Here is a 20,337-nt window from a genome sequence, read left to right as displayed (position 1 = left end):
GGCAATATGACATAAAAATCTCAAGTAAAAGCTTTGGAGATAACACCTGTTATGGAAGGTAATACATCTATGGCAATACTGGAAGACATCTGCTTGCCAAGATGTCACATGAACATGAGCAAAGCAAACAAAGCAAAGAAATTAGTCTGCTGTTTGCTTTACTGCGTTGATTAGGATATCTCCTACTGATGCTGTTTTTTCTTGGGCAGTTACTTAACATACTGCTATAGTATCATGTAGATTTATTTGGTTATAATCCATTTTCATGATCACATACTCTGTTATATAGTACATTAAGAGAACATTCTTATTTGTGATTATTTCCACAGCACCCCACATGGGCATGTCATTTAATAGAAAAATAAAAGACAATTATAAGGCTCAGCTGATCATACTTCACAGGAATGAGGAGGAAAAGAAAAACTCCATGAGGTTCCATTCATAGAGTTTCCTCTAAATCATTCTGCGTGGGGCTGGTTTTCTCCAGTGGAATGAAAAGGAGGTTCCAGTCCTGTTTGCAGGATCAAGGTTCACTGATCTGTCAGGTCATGTAACAAGTTGATGGAGGCCCAGAATTGAGATAGCAGGCATGTTGCAAATCAGGATTGAAGCAGATTGGCAGAGGTGTTTGGATGAAGTTTTAACAGGTGTAAATCACACTATACTTTATTGTAGTCAATAGGTCTTTTGATATTTACATTTATTCATAGTCATATTATATATCTGAATTAAAATAGGAATAGTTTTGTATCTACTCCCAAGAATCCTAGTTAAACATTTTATCTTTTACTTCATAAGAGAAAATATAGTAGCAAGCTACAGCACTGGCCAGACTCATGCCTTTTTGTTTGGTTATGGTGTATAAAGGAAGCTCAAAAAGTTGATTTAAAAAAATAAATAAAAGCGGGGTCGCATGTCTGGCCTGCTAGTTCTTTTACATTTGAAATGTAGGTCTTGTCTGCCCTCAGAAATCACGGTGGGTCTCTATATTAGCCTTTTTTCCTTAGAATTTCCTGGTGCTACTATCACTCATGCTCGCAATAGTGGGGATTAGTGTAGATTGAATATTTTAAATATTATGTCACCTAACCCTGCTCAAAACTAGCACAAGGGATAAAACAGTGGTTAAACTGTTGTTTACATTAACACTCCCACTTTGCTATCACCTGTGGAGCCACACTGATGGTAGCAACAGTGGGAATTTTAGAGAAAAAAGGCCAGAGACAAGGTATGAAATCCTGACCTCGAAGTCAATGAGACTTTTGCCACTGACTTCAAAGGGGCTAGAATTTAATCCAAAACCTGTGTTAACTTGTGCACTGGTGGCATCACAAGAGTCAAATGATTTTTACTCAGGCCTCATCTGCACTAGAAAATTAGGTTGGTTTAACTAAGTCAGTCAAAGGTGTGAAAAATCCACACAAAGTCTGTTTAGGCAGCGCTATATCGAAAAATTCTTCTGTCAGCCTAGCTAGTGCCTCTTGCTGATGGGAGAACCCCTCCTGTGAGCATAGGTAGTGTCTACACTGAAGTGCTACAGCAGTGCAGCTGTGCTGGTGTAGTATTTTAAGTGTAGACAAGCCCTCAGACTGCTTAAAACTCTATTTTTGGTTTGCTTTTGAAATACCTATTTAAATAACCAACTAATATTTTGAGTAAAGGATGTATTTTTTAAAACATCACTCTTGCCCCTTCAATGAAGGAGTTAGATCTCACAATAAACATGTTCTGAAATCCCCAGCACATCTTCCTCCCAAACCAGTGAAGACCAGATTTTTCATTCCTAATATTTCAAAGGTAAACAAGCTGAAAAGAAAACGTATAAAACCCCAACTGTTCAGGTCCTCTTTATATATGACTAGAGTTAGATGGTAAATTCCTTGGTGAAGGAACCCCAAGTACTATGGGATCCCAAGTGGTTGGCCTCTAGGCACTACTACCATGATATAAATTATAATCAAAGAGGCACAAGTTCAATTTTAAAAAAAATCCTTGGCAGGCCAGCTTTAGTATCAACCTGCAAATTTAAAAATGACTTGTGGGTTTTCAAACTCAGGTTTCAGAGTAACAGCCGTGTTAGTCTGTATTTGCAAAAAGAAAAGGAGGACTTGTGGCACCTTAGAGACTAACCAATTTATTTGAGCATGAGCTTTCGTGAGCTACAGCTCACTTGAGCTGTAGCTCACGAAAGCTCATGCTCAAATAAATTGGTTAGTCTCTAAGGTGCCACAAGTCCTCCTTTTCTTTTTTCAAACTCAGTAACAGCCTGATTGTTAAGGGCCACATTTTTGAAAATAGCCATTCAGGCAGAAGGCATAATTACTAGTGTCCAGGCACTCAGTATGCATAAAGTACTCTATTTTCTGAGTGCAATGGGAGCACCTCATCACCACCTTTGGGTGCCATATTCTGACTATGTGCACAAATCTGAGCTTTTGCTCTGGCAGTGACTGTCTTCCAGTTTTGTATTTGTACTGCACCTAGCACAAAAGGGTTCTGGTCCGTGATTGGGGCTCTTAGTCATATATAACACACCCGAAACTGGCACACACTACATTAAAATAATGCAAAAAAAACCCCCAACAGTGGGGTAAACTCTCACCCACCATTTTGGGGAGCAGGTTGAATCCGCTCTGCAAATGTGATGGTAACGCATCACAAAAAGCATCCCCTAAACACGATCCCTTCAATACGCTGCTCAGGGAGCGACAATGGGCAGCAGGAGCCCGCGAGAGAGCAGCCGGGCCTAGCCCTGGGAAACCTGGCAGCGGCGGGGCGGACCGAGAGGAGGAGTTAGGGGCCCCGTGTGACAAAGCCCAGTGCGCAGGAAGCTGGTGACCAGGAAGCAGAACAGCTCCTGGCTGCGGTTGGGGGACGGGCGCGGGCTGCACCTGAGCCCAGCTGTCCAAACAGCACTGCCCCCCTTGTCTGCGGCGCTTATGGGGGTGGGGAAGTGAGGCCTCTTCCTCCCACCCGCTGCCCCTCACAGGCCCCCCGGGAGCGGGCGGAGGCAACAGCAGGAGCCTGAGTGTGCGGGTCCCCGGTGCAGCCAGCCGGGTTGGCGCTCAGCCTCTTACGGGGAGAGACTGGCATGAGCCTCCCCAGCCGGGCGGCTGCTGCTGCTGCTGCTGCTGCGGGCGGCCTGGCGCTGCGCGGAGACTAAGGCGGGAGCGGACACGCTGAGGCGGAGAAGCCCTCGCCCCGCCGGGAACAATGGGGAACTGCCTGAAGTCCCCCACCTCGGATGACATCTCCCTGCTGCACGAGTCCCAGTCGGACAGAGCCAGCTACGGGGATGGGACCGAACCGGATCAGGAGCCGCCGCCGCCATATCAGGTACTGGAGGGAGGGGAGTGAGGCAGACACAGAACGGGAAAGGGGGTAAAGGAGCCAGACGTGCCCAGAGAGGGACAAACACAGCCAGACACAGAGAAAGGGGGAGGTGGGACACAGGAAAGGGAAGGAGAGCTAGAGCAAGGCAGAGGAGGAGAGAGAAAGAGGAGGGAGGGGAGAGAAGAAAAACAATGGGAAGGAGAGAGAAAGACAGACACACTAACCCCTCTTTACTCTTTTAATTCATGGAATTTGGGTGGATGTAGCTTTCCATGGGGGCTTTTGTTTTTTTGTAAACACCTCCAATGAGCCTTTCACTTTTAAGTAACAGAAAGGTTTTTCTTCCTCTCCCCCGCGCTATTGTGATTAAAAAAACAAACAGTGAAAGTGCTTTTACATAAAAGCTTTGCTTGGTGAAACTAATGTGTGCCAGGTCTTAAGTTTGGCAACTGGCAAACTCATGTACACCCTTGGGTGAGACTTCTTTGTTTCTTTCAGTCTCATCTATTTTTGCCTTCCAACAAATTGGAAAGGAGATCAGAGGTTTTCTCTTAAGATAGACCGTTGCTCAATGTGTTGTTGGTGAAGATTTTAATTGATTTATAAAGCGTAAGTATAATGGTGTTGTAGAAACTATGCACACAAGAACAAAGCACTACACACACCAAACCCAAACTAGAAAATATATATATATTTTGTAACCCTGTCTTTAATTTTTAGACAGATCTGGATTAATTATTTTAGGTGTTATTCTCATTTTTGGCTAAATGAGAGGAGCCTCTAGTTTCTCAGCCTGGGCAGCTTCCTTTGTTATCTTCATGCGGTGACATCACTGTCTGGCATTGCTCTTTTCTCATTACCCTCTTAAACCAGAGACCACACAAACAAAAAACAGGCTTTGTCTGGGTTTATTTACTCTAGCCTGTACTTTCTTGATTTTCACCAGTAATTGATTCTTAATGAATAACTTTTTTTTTAAGGCAATAGATCTTATTTCCCCTGAGGAATATCAGACATAGGAAGTGTGTCTTTTCCATTGCTTCTCCCATCCTTACAAATATTCATGAATTTGCAGCTTCTTGAAAGATTGCAAAGATAGAAAATATATAACATTAGTTTTCATGCAGAAGAAAAAATGCTGATATCAGAACAATGTGGTCATGAATAGCAAGTCTGTAACCTTGACCTCCATTCAAGTGGTGACCAGAGAGATAGACAGAGACAGGCATACACTGAACTTGTGGTTGCACTTGCCCACTCTGTGTGATCACCACTCCCCTATATATCAAGCTATCCAAAAGGAGATGGTTATATAAGACAATAGTAAAAGTGAAAAAATAATCGAAGGAAAATGTTATAACTGTTATATCTTCACTTTTCTTAGGGGATGATCAGAGAAAAAAATATCTGTTGAATTTTCAAACCTGAAATAATAGGATATCTTCCTGAGAAGTTTACCCAAGTGATTGAGACTTTAACCTTGAAGGGAGACTTGATAGCTCTTTAGTTAGTTAGATAGGAGTCATTCAGAATTGGCATATAGTTAACAAAATTGCAGGAAACATTTAACTGGGTAGAGCTGTCATCTACAAATGCTCTATATGTTAAAGAATGATATCTATGAGAGGAATTTTTTTTATCTGTTCTAGAGAAGGTGTGTGTAGCTGTCACTGATGATGCAGTGAAACAGCAGTGGTATTACAGAGCATTGAGTATAGTTGGTTACATTTTGCATGTTCAGAAAAGTATCTAACCATTTTAGAATGAACTTCCTCATATGAGGAACTTTTCCGAAAGTCTCAATTAGAGCTACTTAACTCCAGTGAAACTCATTACTGTCAGATCAAATTATTTAAAGAACATATTACTCAAAATTAAGCCTACATTATCTTTTCTGATTAAGAATGCAAGAATATTTTTAAAATCAACACATAATATAAACAAAGTTTGGCAGTCCATGCTAATTGCAAAAGACATTGCAAATGCCACATGTGTTTGTGATTTCCACGTTATTTTTTTGAAACAGACTGTCAACATTATCATAAAGACCTCTTCATAATATTCAAGAGCTTCTTGTGTAAGTTCTGCAGGCCTGTTGATTTCAGTAGCAGATAAGCATGTGTGTAAGAAGGATTAGACCCTTTCTCAGTTTTCTGGGAGGTTTTTTTTTGTTTTGTTAAATGAATGTGCATTTGGGAAGTGGAAGGGAGTAGGCTGATTTAGTTTACTGTCTGTTCTTTTTGTCAATTATTCTAAAGCTCTGCTACTATTGAGGTACTGCAGCAAATTTATTTCAAAGTTCACTTACTTTAATAAAGTTATGGAGTTCCAGATATATGCACAGAGTATATCTGAAGCTCTGCTATTTTGAACCTCATTTGTTGCAATGACATCCGTGATCTTTTATAAAACATTTGATATTTCCTAAGTAAATCAGTGCCAGAAAAGCTACTTTCATGCAATATCATTATTCAGTTTCTTGATTTGTATGTTTAAAATTTCAAAGTTACAAGTCTCACAACTGTAGTTCAGCCTCAGTGACTTAAGATATAAATTTAACACTAGATACAATACAATATCACGTATGTTCAAAATGAATAAATTAAAATTGAGGAAACCATAATTTTGAATTATCTGACTTCTGTGCTAGATCGTTAAACCAAAGTAGCTGCTTGATACTGTTATAATGGAACATAAAGAATTCCATATTGTTAGTTTCATCCTTATTGTGAAAAAAGTCATTATCAGACTATAACATTTTTTAAACAGTTTAAAATTGTGTATGAAAATGTGTAAGATTGATATGGGGAGTACATAACCATTTTGAAAACTCCTGTTTTTGGAAACTAATGACATCTACTCTGGACAATGCTGGGTGATTATTACCATAAATATTGTTACTGGACTTTAAACCTAAAAATAGGCAGACATATGCCTAAAAACCGCGATTATTTAGAAGACAGTCCTTCTTTTCTAGGGCTCACTTTACTCAAAAATAAAAAAAAACCCCATGAACAAAACCTAGATTTCTCTTCTGCTGGAGTTCAATCAACTTGTTTTCCTCCTCATTACCTGTATTTCTGTATGTAGACACTGGCTTATGTGTCTCATAATTGACCCCTTAACTGTTTAGAGAGAGAAGGTGGGTGATATAATATCCTTTATTGGACCAACTTCTGTTGGTGAAAGAGACAAGCTTTCTTGAGCTCTGTGTAGCTTGAAAGTGTGTCTCCTTCACCAAGAGAAGTTGGTCCATTAAAATGTATTACCTCACCCACCTTGTGACTGATATCCTGGGACCAACACAGCTACACCACCACCTTTAATTGTTTGGCATTTAAAATATTTAATGTTTTCAGATACTATGGTGATGGGCACCATGGGAAGACCCTAATTAGGGCAAGTCTTCCATAACTTTTTGTTTTAAATTGTTCATGCAAAATACACTCCCAATAGTCCTTTAACTGGGGTGACAGGTTGTTACTAAATGCAGCCTCAGTGCTCAGTGATGTATAGGACTTAGAAGATGCAGTTTTTAGCTCCAGAAATTATAAGTCAAGACTAAAATATGGACACACAGGATAACAGGGATCAGAAGCTTCACTTGGTGTTCATGCAGGTATCTATATATATTATGTGATGTGCATTTGAGTTGCAGCTGAAAGGTTTCACAGAGGAATTATGGTTAATTTAGGAGGGACTTGAATGACCAGGAAGGGTAGCCCAAGATAGAGAGCAGTTCAGGTTTAAGGGGCATCATGGAAGAAAGCACAAAGACAAGACTGGAAGAAGGGTAAAAAGGAAGCAGTTACTGATAACTCTTTTCATAGGCTATATATTTTGTCACATACCAAAAGCCAGCATTTTGAAGTATCCACTAATTTTGGGTGCCTCCATTTTAGGGTGACCAATTTAGGACCTGATTTTTCTAAGGCACTGAACACATATAACTCCATTTGAAGTACAAAAGAGCTGTCTGTATTTAAGAAAAAAAGTAAGATTTTTTTAAGTTCTTAACACTGAGGTTTTTTAAAAAAATCTGCTTTCCTTTTCTGCATATGTCATCTCATCATTTGTTAATATCACACTTCTGCTGTATTTCAGACAAGTTCACTGCTTTTCCCACTTCCCACTAGTCACTCCTAGCAGTTCTAATCCAAAGATTATTTGTAAAACAGAAAGCTCATATGTGTTGCTTCAAAAAAACAAAAACAAAAAACCCAACAACACCAACCGCCCCCCGCCACACACCTCCTCACTCCATTACCATCCTGTTCCTGAATAATTGCACACAACAATTTATCATTTCATTAATTTTTGGAGACCTATACAGTAGCATCACAGTCTGAATGAGAAACTTGAGGAGAAAAGATGTGGGGAAAAATACACTTATAGACAAAAGAGGTATAGCTAACTTCTAAAAAAGGATTTTCATAAAAGTTCAAAGTTAAAGCACAGAAAGTTTGTCTTAGTATAATATATACTTAATGCAGTAACTGAAATGCATGAGAAACTACTGCAAGTCCTTGGTATTCAGATTGACCCCTAGAAAGAGTATTTGAAATGTTGGTATGGAAGAATAATTTTCAAAACACTTTCATGTTGAATAACGTAGTTCCAGATCTATCTACAGATTCCTGTAATACTATATATTGGCCTACAGAATCACACATTATGGGATCCAGAGTTTAGTTTATTGTTTTGGTGTTTTGTTTTGTTTTTAACCTGATGTTCCTTAGATTAGATCTTCAACACAAGATAAAGGTAGGGAGAGGGCACAAAGATGCCTTAAAGCTAATTTTATGCTCCTATAATCTTGGAGCAGCTGGGAGGGCGGAACTGTTTCCCAGAAAACTTTAGGACAGATGCAGTTTTTCTCTAAATTCTGATTGCTGCAACAGCCCCTTATTGTCTGTTGCACCAGCTGGGGATTACCTGCATTCAGTGTGCTCTGTCCATGCCCCCTCCTTCTTTAACATGCATCCTCCCACCCTCAGTGCTGGGGATGGCAGTTTGGGTCTGTGCAAGTCAAATCCCCCGCTGCCTTATTAGGATAGCCATAGGAGCAGCACCAAGGTGCTAGGGCTGAGGCTCTGGCCCCTTGATTTTAAGGAGTTTGCAAGTGTCCTGGAAAATTAATCTGAGTAATCAAAAGACTATTTATTGGAATAGTCCCTTACTTTTCTGTTTGAAACTTTCAGCCTTGGTTGCATTTATTGGCTTTACTTTGTTTAACAAAACAGACAAGCGTTTGTTGTGTCTCAGCAGTGCAATTTATATGTTGTGACTCACCCAACTATTACATTGTATTGGTGTTCTTCCATTGTCTCCAAGAGGAGCACTAATTAACACTGTTAAATAGGGCAAGTCAAATTAATATCTGGTATGAGTGCAACTCCCATAAAGGTATCCGAGCCAAAGTCTCTGAAGCCTCAAAATGATGGTGTGAGTTACATGGAGGCCCAAGATATTAATAAAACAAGTGTAAATGATAAAGTAGTATAACTTGTTCCAATTTGGCAATGAGTAATTTGTAAACCTAATGTAACTTACACACACTGCAGGGGCATAAGAGGATAGTTGAGCAGAAGAGCAACTAACAGGAAGAAGTACCCACTGTTATCTTATTGGTAAACCAAACCAGCTAGTTTTTATGTTTATATACAAAATTAAATATTCAGGTCTGTTCTTCATTCTCTTACCTTAGTATTCTAGGTTTCAGAGTAGCAGCTGTGTTAGTCTGTATTCGCAAAAAGAAAAGGAGGACTTGTGGCACCTTAGAGATTAACCAATTTATTTGAGCATAAGCTTTTGTGAGCTACAGCTCACTTCATCCGATGAAGTGAGCTGTAGCTCATGAAAGCTTATGCTCAAATAAATTGGTTAGTCTCTAAGGTGCCACAAGTACTCCTCTTCTTAGTATTCCAATCTCTCATCCCTTCTCCCTCCTCACCCTCCCCAAAAACCCATACAGAAGGAACACCAAGCACAGTTGCCTCTGTGCTACTGAACTGTTCAAAATTCTGGTTAATTTCACTCTGCTCTTGTGGATGCCATTGGAGTAGTTCTGCACTGAAGAAGAGATTATGCTGTGGGAGCTTCTGAAGATGTAAGACTCCTATGCCAAATTTTAACCCTTGGTTAAGCAAACCTCATATTTGTAGTCTGAGGCATAATGAGGCTCGGTCTCCTCTGTCAAAATGTGGATGATGTAAAGGCTCTGTCTTGGTGTGTGTCTAGGTAATTAAGACAAATGGAGATCAGTTCCAACGGGATGAGAAAGAAATGGAGTGGATGAGGAAGCTTAGAATTTGTGGAAACTGGGAAATAGTGTTGTTCTTGCAAGGAAGTGAACAACAGAATGTGATGACGTGAGCTATCTTGTATAGCTTGTTTTACAGATTGAACATATCCTATGACAACATTCTGTAACCATGACTGTCTGTTATGCCCAGGGCCAAATTATAAATCCAGTTCTGAAAAATTGTGCTCGTGACAGAAGGAGTGCAATATTTTCAGATGCAATTTAGACAGTTATATTTGCAAGTCCTTAGAATGATTCTTATATGTTTTTTGTTATAATGACATCGGTATGGTAAATTGTTCATGTGTGCAAAATTTGGCATTTTGTGAGCATGAAGCACACTGGACTATCTTTTTTTAATATCTGTATTTGGAGTTACTTGGAGAATAGCTTCATTCAAAAATATATCCACACCAGGTTATTTGGCTAGTAAACAATTTACCTCAACATTTCTTCCATCTGGAGGGTCATATCTTGTGGACTCCCAAAGTGGTTGTTTGGAGGATTGTGTTGCAATTGATCAATGCTAAATAGAATGGGTTTGAGGTTTTTTTAAGTACAGTTTTCTTTCTGGCTAATGCTAAACAAAAGACCGTGCAAGTGTGTCCGTCTTGTCTACATTTACAGCGCTGCAGCAGTGTAGCTGTAGCGTATGTGGAGAATACACTCTGTTGACGGGAGAGAGCTCTTCCATCAGCATAAAAAAACCCACCCCTGTGAGCAGCATAAGCTCTGTAGGTGAGAGAAGCTCTCCTGCTGACAGAGTGCTATGCACACTAGCGCTACTGTTGGTGTAATTTCTGTTGGTCAGTGGGGTGGAATATTCACGCCTGGGAGTGACATAAGTTTTACCGAGAGAGGCGGTAGTGTAGACATAGCTCTGGTGCATAATTATTAGATTTTTAGCTTGACAGAGTTGCTATTTGCTGTCTTGTTAACTGTTTCTAGTTAACAAGATGGGGATGGGGGAGAGCCATCTTAGGTATCCAGAAGATAAAGGACACCAGATAGGATCATAAGGTAGGTAATTTTCTGGCATCAAATAATGGTGGAAGTATTGTTTATAACACATACTTTTAATGAATATACTTGGTTATTAGCTGAATCTTGTTATTGGCTCTCTTCCAGATTAAAAAAATTAGTGATTTTTTTTTTGTTTTTTAAACCCCAATCTCATTTGGTATAAGTATTAAATTAAGACCTGAGTTAGGAGGAACCACCACCAAAGTACAGTATGTCCATTGATATTTGAGTTCTCTGTGTGTTGTGTCCTTTCTGTTGTGAAGACTAGAGAGAGTTTCTAGAGTTATTGGTGATGGGCCTGCTAGCAGTAAATACTGATTCACAGACATTCCTGCCAGAATGTTCTGTAACAGCTACTCTGAAATAAATAGAATATGCTTATAGTCTTGAGTGAAGGAGAGCTTTTGCCCCTTTTGAACACAATTCTTTAGAAATGTCTGAGCTGGATGGAGACTCTACACATGAAGTAAAATCCATCTACCTCTGTCTCAGTCGTTTTCTATTTCTCCCTTCCCAGCTTTGATAAAAGTCAGAGGTGATGGTTAATGGACACTTTTGGTAGTCAGGCTGGTTGTAGATGTCTTTCTGACCTTTACCAGAGAAGATTTTAGTTGTGGTAAGTGAAAATGTAGCTGATATTTCTTAGAACCTTCTTTGGGGTTGGCACTGATTACTGTGCTCCAAGAAGTTCAGATAGTCTGCTTCCTTATGCAAGGTAAATTCATCCTATGTGAGGTAACTTGCTATTCTGTGTAGTTTATCAAATGCTCTGTTGCTGCTGAATTTGGTATCTTGAGGCAATTATGCATTAATATGACCAGGACTCACCATACTAACTCTCCTTTTTCACTCAAACTTTTAGAAAAACTAATCATCTCACCACAGAACTATTATGCATGCCTCTCTCATTAGTGAGAAAAATAAATGAAATCAAAGAATGCAATGGTTGTGTTTCCTCTGATTTTTTTCCCCCCTCATCCCTCTTCTGTGGAAGGAGGGACTATTTCTCCTCCATTCTGAATCATAAGCAGTAAAATGATGAGAGAGACCTTTTTTTCTCTAAAATATTTTCAAATCAAAGCCTAAGGGTATGCAAAATATTGGGGGTTCAATTTAAACTGGAAATCTAAATAAAAAGGAAGAAAATTTCCTGTTAATTAGGCATTAGAGAATATAATCCTCTGAATGCAAACACTTTAAGAAGAGAAGATTCAATAGAATAACTTCAAAGTTTTGCAAAAAGAAAAGGAGGACTTGTGGCACCTTAGAGACTAATAAATGTGTTAGTCTCTAAGGTGCAACAAGTCCTCCTTTTCTTTTTGCAGATACAGACTAACATGGCTGCTACTCTGAAACCTGTTATTATTCAAAGTTTTGCAGATTCAGAAAGATAAGTCTTTGTACGTACATCTGCCAGTGCAAAATAAGAGTGGAACAATGATCCCTCTGACCAACAAGACAATAATTCATGCTAAGGTCCCAATAATGGGATCATGTAGAGGTCAGTGGGAATCTTATGTGAAAACAGAATCAGTATTGAGGAAGAACAAAGTCTTCAGCTGTGTCCCTGCAGATAGATTAACTACTTTTTAAGCGAAGTTTTGGTGTATACACCAATCTGAAGGATGATCAGTTTCTAGAAACCAAAACTCTGTTTACTGTTTTTGTGGTCATCTTTTCTTTATATTTGATGCATCTTAAATGCATTTTTAGATATGCTTAAATGATCCTCTTGTGTGATTGCATTGAACACTGTCCAGAGAAGACATTTCTGTTTGAAGCCTTGAAATGTCAACAGGAAAAACAAGAAGCTTCTAGCTTTCACCAAGTTTTATAGGGAGAAATTGTTTTTAAAACTCTTTATAAAGCAGTGGGAGATGAGAACAAATTCCTCCTTTTTGCAAAGTATTTCATACTGATCCAATTTTTTTTCTCTAAAGCTAGCCTCTCCTTTTGCATTTGTGCAGAAATCATAGAAAAGATTACAGAGATAATAAACATACAGTTCTTGCCAAAGTACCTAACAGGAGAAAGATAGAGGAAGAATTGGTTAAGTAAGATTCTGACGTTTCAGTGGCTAATTTATATCAGATCAGTCCACTTAAAACTACCAGGTAGGAAGCAAGCTGCTAATATAATCTGACCTTCAGTGTTTGTTATATTTTAAGACCAGTGGAGAAATCCTGACTCCATTTAAATCAATGGGAGTTTTGCTATTGAATCCAGTGGAGCCAGGATTTCCTTCGCAGCTGTTTGTTTGCAGTATCTCTGTGTTTATAACTTACTTTGCTCAACCATTTTCTGATTTCAAGGTGGAAAAAAGTCAGTCTTCAAAAACATGGTAATATACCCCTAACAAGCTGATTTTGACATGCGTAAATATTACATAGGCAAAACATTAGAAGAATGTTGTTGTGAAATCATGCATTCAAAAGTTAGGAAATACCAAAATTAAGATTACCTGTGCAACCGTGTGTGTGTGTGTGTGTATGTATGTAATGCATTCTGATACAGTTTTCAGTTATAATATTTTTTCCAGGAGACCCCTGACTCATTCAATGCATAGGAAGGATGGTGCTCAATAAGTAATAGAGCTGTATGATGAATGAGGCTGGGTACAGGAATTAGAAATTGTTTATAGTGAATGGGGCTGCAAATAGAAAAAGGAGGGTTTTGTTAACTAAGGAACCCACAAGCCAATAGAAACACTTGGTATTTAGTGATTTCCTTTAATTACTTGCTTTGTTATTAGATTGCTGTATCCCTGATCAAATAACAGAACAAAACCAAACAACCCCACAACCCAACCTATCATACCTGTATCCAAGTTACAAATTAGAGTTTATGCAGATTTAAGTGGACTTTTTAAAATATACACTGCATATACTGCTTGGTGGAATGGGGGTAGGGAGGGGGCAGGCTGGGGCTGTGTCACTTGCTGCTGCCGGCACCAGGCCCCCTGCTAGTCCCACAGGCCGCCCTGGATCCTGCATCCTCCTGAAGCGCGGGGCCCCCCAAAGTGTAGCGCCCAGGGAGTTTGCCCCAGTCCATCCCATGGACAGGACGGCTCTGCTTGAACCCGTTCTGCACCACCAAAAATTATACAAACCGGGCGCCCATGCCTCCCCATATCCTTGTTTGTGGTCATCCTTTGTGTGTCATGTCTGAATTAGATTGAAGAGGGTAAGGAGCTGCGCACCCCCTCCTTCCAGTTCGTTGGTAAAACACCATCCTCTGGCTCTGTATAATTTGTGACCTCTGTTAAACCACTTAATTTCTCTGTGCCTCAGTTTTTCCATATGTAAAATGGGAATGCTAATACTGACCTACGTTATGTGGTTGAAGCGCAAAACATCTTTAATTCAATCTATAATAAAAATTGAAAATTAGATCCAAAAAGGGATCCTTTCATTATGGAATTAATTCAAGGAAATTGTCTTACATTTTGAAGGCTTTGCAAAAACAAAAGAAACAGAGATACATCTGTTGTTATATAACAATTAGCCTATTGAAAATTACATAAGTAAAGAAGGGGTCACTTTGTAAAGAAATCATAGTGAGCTGTGTTGGTTTGTATAATATGACTTTCTCTCATTTCTCTGCAGTCAATATCCCAATAAGGAGTGGAGTACTTAAATTCCAGCTGTTTCTGCTGAAAAAAGATCTAACTCATGGAAGGGAGAAAATATTCTCCAGTTCAAGGCAAATAACATTTCATCCTTCTGAGTCATGTTCAGTTTCCTCCTTGTGGTCCAAATTCCTTAGTTTTATTCAGTAGGTGGCTATCTCATTTCAGCTCCCAGAACAAGCAAGACTACATGTTACAGATGGCCTAGATTTAGAGCTTCATGGGAAAGTACAATTTACCCTTGACACAATCTCTCATTAAGTCCCTCTTTATTGTGCTAAACTTGTTCATCTAGTCTAGTGTGAGCTGATAAGATGTGCATTAGATTTTAGTTATTTGTTTGTTTTTTACTTTTTCCTCCTTGTCTGTTATGTGTTTGTGTTTGTTGTTTTTGGCGTTGTCTGGCCACAATGAAAATACTGTTGCAGTTCTTGAAGTCTTAAAAGTTCCACTTCTATTGTCTTTCCAGCTCTGTATCTTCTTTTTATATAATATGAGAGAGAGAGGACACTATGGCTGTAATGAAAAATTCACTTTTCAATGTGATATGGACCCAGTGCATTCATACTTACAGGAATCTTGGCTATTGACTGTAACAGTGAGTCAGCTGTACCTGGTACCTCTAAGATCTTCTCTCTCCCCTCTTCTTGAGGCAGGTCACAGAAAATGTATGTAAAAATCACATCTCGCTGTTCATTCCTCTGAAAGCTCTGTAAATGGTGCTACAGTATTTTTACTGAAAGCCAAAGACAGGAGAAAGCATCTCACTTAGAAGTGGTGGTAGAAGATGATACCAAGAAGGTTGTGAGTGTTGCTAAGTTGGACTAATGTTTCTCTTCATAGTAAATCAAATAATTTTGGAAACTAGAGGGGGGGGAAGGAAGGGGAAAGACTATTTATCCCTCTGCCAATGCAGGAATCATTCTTTCTGATATATTCTTGAGGCGCTTGTCTAGTTCACTTTTGAATTACTCAGATGATGGGGGTTCTACAGATTGCCCACATCTTCTAAGAAACTGTCCCCGACTAGTCACCCTAAACGTTCCCTGCCTTATCTATACTCGGGATTTACTCCAGTTAAAGCCTTCAGTGGCTAGTAATCATTGTAGCTATGCTAGTGCAGACTCCAGCAGTGAGTAGGGTACACCGCTGTAAGCTGCAGTTTGTATTGGCGCAGCTTACCTTAGTTTCAAACAGGGGTAAGCTCCACCAGTGCAAACAGTGGCTGTGCCTGACCATATAAGGGGTGAAATCCTGGCCCCACTGAAGTTAATGGCATAACCCACTGACTTCAGTGGGGCCAGGATTTCATCCTAAGGGTTTGCAATGGTTGCAAAGCAAATGCCCAGTGTAGACAAGGCCTCAGTTTCATCCCTTTTTTCCCCCTCCTACCGATGATCCTTCTGTAAAAGAGTAACATGATAGGATGTAAAACTATCCACATCAGATATCACCAGAGCAGCCTGGATCTTTACTAAACCACCTGACAGTTAAAAGTATTTTTTTCTGTTTGTAGATTTAGGAGGAGACTGCAGAGGCTTTCACAGCTTGTTCGTGATGTGCAGCAGACTGTGATATCCCATGGGCCATTGAGCATTACAGTAACATCATTCATTTGCATTGTGGGGTGCTGCTGTGTCTCTTTCCCTCACACAAGACTGCCAGTTATAACTCTGTGGATTGTTTCCAAAGTCTGAATATGTTTGGCAAGCTTTCACAATACCATTAAGAGTTTGATTACCTTTGTTTGTGTGTGCGGGGACTGCCTGAGTTGTTTTGCAGAAATTTTGAATGTAAACCTTTTTGTTCTCTGAAATGTTTTGCTTTGCTGGAACTTCTGCTATTATATCATATTTTCAAAACTGTAAAGCATTTACTTTCAGTTAAACTGCACTGTGTTATACTCAGTGGTCCTTTGCTGTAGTTTAGTGTTTTTCAGTAGAGTCCACCAGTTTCCTCTGTTGAAGTCTATGTTGTTTAATGTGAGTTGCAGGATTGAATCCTATCTCTAAATCCAAAGTTCAGGGACTCCTTTCAAAAAGAAAATCTTGCTTCCATTTTAAGTGTTTGTATGTTTAACAATAACTAGTTTACTGTGCAGCACCACATTTCTTACGTAGTTTTTAGCCCCATCTTATGAACCAATATTTTATTTCTTTATCCTTTGTTAATTCATAATTAGTGAGACTGAATTTTGGCTGGCAGCAAATACCCCTTTGTCTGTGGCCCCTTCAGATCTCATGAGCTAAGTATGGTCGGGCCTCATCAGTGCTTGGATTGGAGACCTACAAATAAAATCCAGATGCTGCAGGAAATTGTGTAATGGTGCCATGATGCTTCCTTGCTAATCGGTATTAAACTGAAAAAGTGCATGGTGTTGGGGCTGGGGCACTGCACAGCAAGAAGTGTTGTCTTCTGACTGAGACATAAAATTGTGGTCGTGATTACTCAATGTCATTGAAATTCCTTTGGTTCTTTTCACAAGATGTACAGGTCAAATTCCAACTTGAGTACAGTAATTATATGCTGCCCAACTGAAATTCTCCTGTACTTTAAATTAGAGCAGTTATTCTTCATGTCTCTCCTCCTTTTAAAAAAATTAAACAAAAAATTAAATGGCAGCTGCAGAATTACAGCTGTATTCCAGCAGAGACATTGTTGCATTTCAGTGTAAGATGGTAATATAAATATCTTCACACTTTAGCAAAATGTAAGTTGCTTCATTGGATACTAAAGGCCAGATCTTGGCCTGTGATGTAGCCCCCTTTGTGCTTCTGGAGCAGCGTAGAGAGGTTTGTAAAGCTGAGGATTTTCTTAGTGTGGTAGAATCCCTAGCTGGCATAGAGCCAGCACACCAAGCTTTATAATGATCCTCTCACACACACTCCCACCCCTACTTTGGGGACACTTTTGGCTGTACTGTGTTCTAACAGTCCCCACCAGAATAATGGTTACCCCCTCGGGATTGTTACAAGCCAGTATAAATCAGGCAACCCTAAAGTTAATTTTAGACTGGGGGCTGAAGAGACTCCTTTGGGAACAGGAGGAGCACGGAGGTGGTGCAGTCCTTGCACATATCCCCTCCCAACATTGGCTCCTGGGGGGAGTGTAGCTTGACTGGATCCGAAGATGATGGCATATATATATTAAATATGTACAAATGCAAATATCATGCACTCATACTTTTTATATTAACTTACACCAGTCAATGAGACTATTTTTGCAGCATTTCTAGGACAGTGATAAGGTAGATTCTGTAGAATTAGTTTAAGACTTTTGCTGAAACACTTTATCTTCTTTAGATTAATCATAATTATATTTATTACATGTATTTTAGTTTTACAGAATTTAGGAGGGTTTTTTGGTGATAGTGTTAAAATCATTGCTATAAGGAGAGTAACAGAAAATCTCAAAAGGAAAATATTTTTCATTTTTTCACGTGACAATATTGAGCCTGATTATGCTCCCATTTAAAACAGTATAAATTGGAAGTAACTAAAGTCAACTGAGTTACACTGTATAAAGTAGATCAGAATCAGGCCCTGTGTTTATAATGTTGTGTTAAAAGAAATACCACAGACTTAGAACATTTTAATTAGACAGACATAAATGTTTAAACAGCTTCCGTGGTGGATGACTTGTCAAATAGTCTTGTTCAGTGAGGCTGAATGTAACCAGTTTGACCTGACAGTGCATCATTTGAATGTATGCGTGATAGAAATTTGTAGCCTGAAGACATACATTCTGGTAGTAGACCCTGGACAGTCTCTGTAGACGTAAAAGCTTTTTAACAAATGGAAGAAAATATCTTCTGGAAGCATTCTACTTGTGCTGTATGACCTGTCCCCAGTGAGTCTACCTCTGTGTGTTGTATCTGTCCTTACCTTAGTACAAGCCTCTCTCCTGTGTTAAAGTGGTTTGACAGTTGAATGAAATCATTCTTGGATTTATGCCCTTGCAAGCTCAATGCAGAGTCACTGTTTGTGAGGATCTGATGAAGTGGGTTTTAGCCCACAAAAGCTTATGCCCAAATAAAATTGTTAGTCTCTAAGGTGCCACAAGGATTCCTCTTTTTTTTGCTGATACAGGCTAACATGGCTACCCCTCTGAAACCTGTTTGTGAGGACAAGCCTTATATGAATGAAATTACAAATACTGCTCGTGTGTACGTTGGAAGTATTGTAGTGAAGGGAGGAAGTATATAATGCTTCAGTATCTCTCAGTGTATATACTTTTTCTGCCTTGTTTACAGATCCAACACTGCCTCACTCTCAACATGTTCAACAGTAATAATCAAGACATGGAGCGTCTCGTAGGGATTAATAAAGGCCAGCTGGGATGTACTGATGGCCTGAGTCTATGCCTCTGGCTGTTTACTCCAGCTAGTCACTAATCTGCAAAAAATGCCTTGTGTCAAGGTAATTAGTGCTATTATCAAATGACACTAAACAAAAAGCTTAATAGCATTTTTTCTTAAATTCTGTCTCTTGTGTATTCTGTGAAAAGCGATTGTGTGTGTGCATGTGCATATGAGAGAGAGAGAGAGAGGGAGAGAGTGGAATGCATCTTCACAATCTGACACTCCAGTTTGGATCTAGAAAGAAAACATACTGCAATGCCTGCCCTTCCCTAGCAGGCAGTGTTTCTGTGGTGCTGTTGAAGCTGGGATATTCCATGCTCCAGTATACATTCCCATCCAAAAAACAATTTCCAATTAAGGTTGGTGGACTCCATCGCCCTCCAAAGCAAACTGTATAAAGCAAGGAACTAGCAGTTACATCATTCAACACCTCACCTGTGCTCCAGTCATCACTTGGTTGTGAACAGGATCAATTGGCTAGGTAGAATCTAGCAAGGCTGCAGCACAGCCAGCAGGCCACACATGCAGCTGCCGCTGGCAAGAGGAGCAAATGTGTTCAGGCTGCCTATGGTGAGATGGGACAAAGAGAAATGCCTGTGGGTTGAGGAGGCGCTGCAAACTTTGCACAGCAGTGCAGGCTTCTCACAGAGTCACAAATGAAAGGCGGTGATAGTACTTCAAACTTTTGATTAAAGAATCTGTTCTGACAAGTCACTTTGCTGCCACATAAAATTAAAGTGTTAAATAGACCCCCAAAAACCCTCTTAAAAATAAAATTAAAGGTAGCAGACCTTATGTCAGATATAAAGCCGCTGCCTCTTACACAGGTAATTCCTTAGCTATACTTCCTGAGCCCAATTTTCAGACCTGGACTTTTGACTTCTGTGAATCCAGTTTGTGTGTGAAAATTGGGTGTTAACATTTTTTCAGGTAATCAGAGCCTGATAGAAAAATTAGCCTTTTGTATCTGACAGTATCTTCAAGGTGGCAACTTCCTGTGTGAGTATTTGGTATTCAGGATCGTTTTATTAAAAAGTTAATAAGAATATTTTAAATTGAGCATTTTGGTGCTTCCTGATTAAATAACCTTAGTTATAACACTGATTCTTGAGTTGCTAAGGTCCTTTTTAAAAATTCCTAAATATAACTGTGCTATCATGATCTCAAACATCCCCTTGGCTTCACCAAGAGTGCCAGTTTTGATCACATGCTTGACAACTTCACCCACAATCACTGTTTTATGCATAGAACACCCTCCCCCAAAAAACCAAATCTGTAAAATCACTGTTGTAGCTTCCTTCAAATCCCTCCTTAATACTCACTTCTACCAAGATGCTACAGAAAGCGGTAAGCTGATAATAGCTAGGAAGGTGGTGAGCTGAGACTACTGCTTTTGATCTGCCTGTTTGTTTCATTAATAACAAACAAACAAACAAAACCCCCTCAACTCTCTCTTACCCACATTACATCTTGTCTTAAAGTACATTGTGAGCTCTTTGGGGCTGTGACAGAGTGGGATATGTCTGTATCCAACTGTGAACTCCATTTTGTGTTGTAACCTCAATTTTAGGACTGGAACTGGGAAGCTGCCAGGAACAGAAGTGCCAGAGACTCTGGGAGGGGCGGCCTTGAAGCCAGTGGCTAAGTTATGAGTTAAGACAGTTTTTTTTTGGTTTGGGGTTTTTGGTT

The 20,337-nt window shown here is 39.5% G+C and overlaps 1 protein-coding gene across 1 annotated transcript in view; it reads left to right on the top strand.

The window, feature by feature from the left end:
* Positions 1–2,856: 2,856 nt before the first annotated feature.
* RNF11 (ring finger protein 11) overlaps positions 2,857–20,337 on the top strand; it is a 38,008-nt gene continuing 20,527 nt past the window's right edge. The window contains exon 1 of the mRNA XM_084635961.1: positions 2,857–3,336. Within this exon, the coding sequence (XP_084492087.1) occupies positions 3,214–3,336 (123 nt within the window). The 5' untranslated portion in view covers positions 2,857–3,213. The remainder of the gene's footprint in view (positions 3,337–20,337) is intronic.

The sequence above is a fragment of the Lepidochelys olivacea genome, assembly GCF_965140295.1.
Source record: "Lepidochelys olivacea isolate rLepOli2 genome assembly, chromosome: 8".
NCBI lineage: Eukaryota > Metazoa > Chordata > Testudines > Cheloniidae > Lepidochelys > Lepidochelys olivacea.
This window is presented reverse-complemented; position numbering and strand designations above follow the sequence as displayed.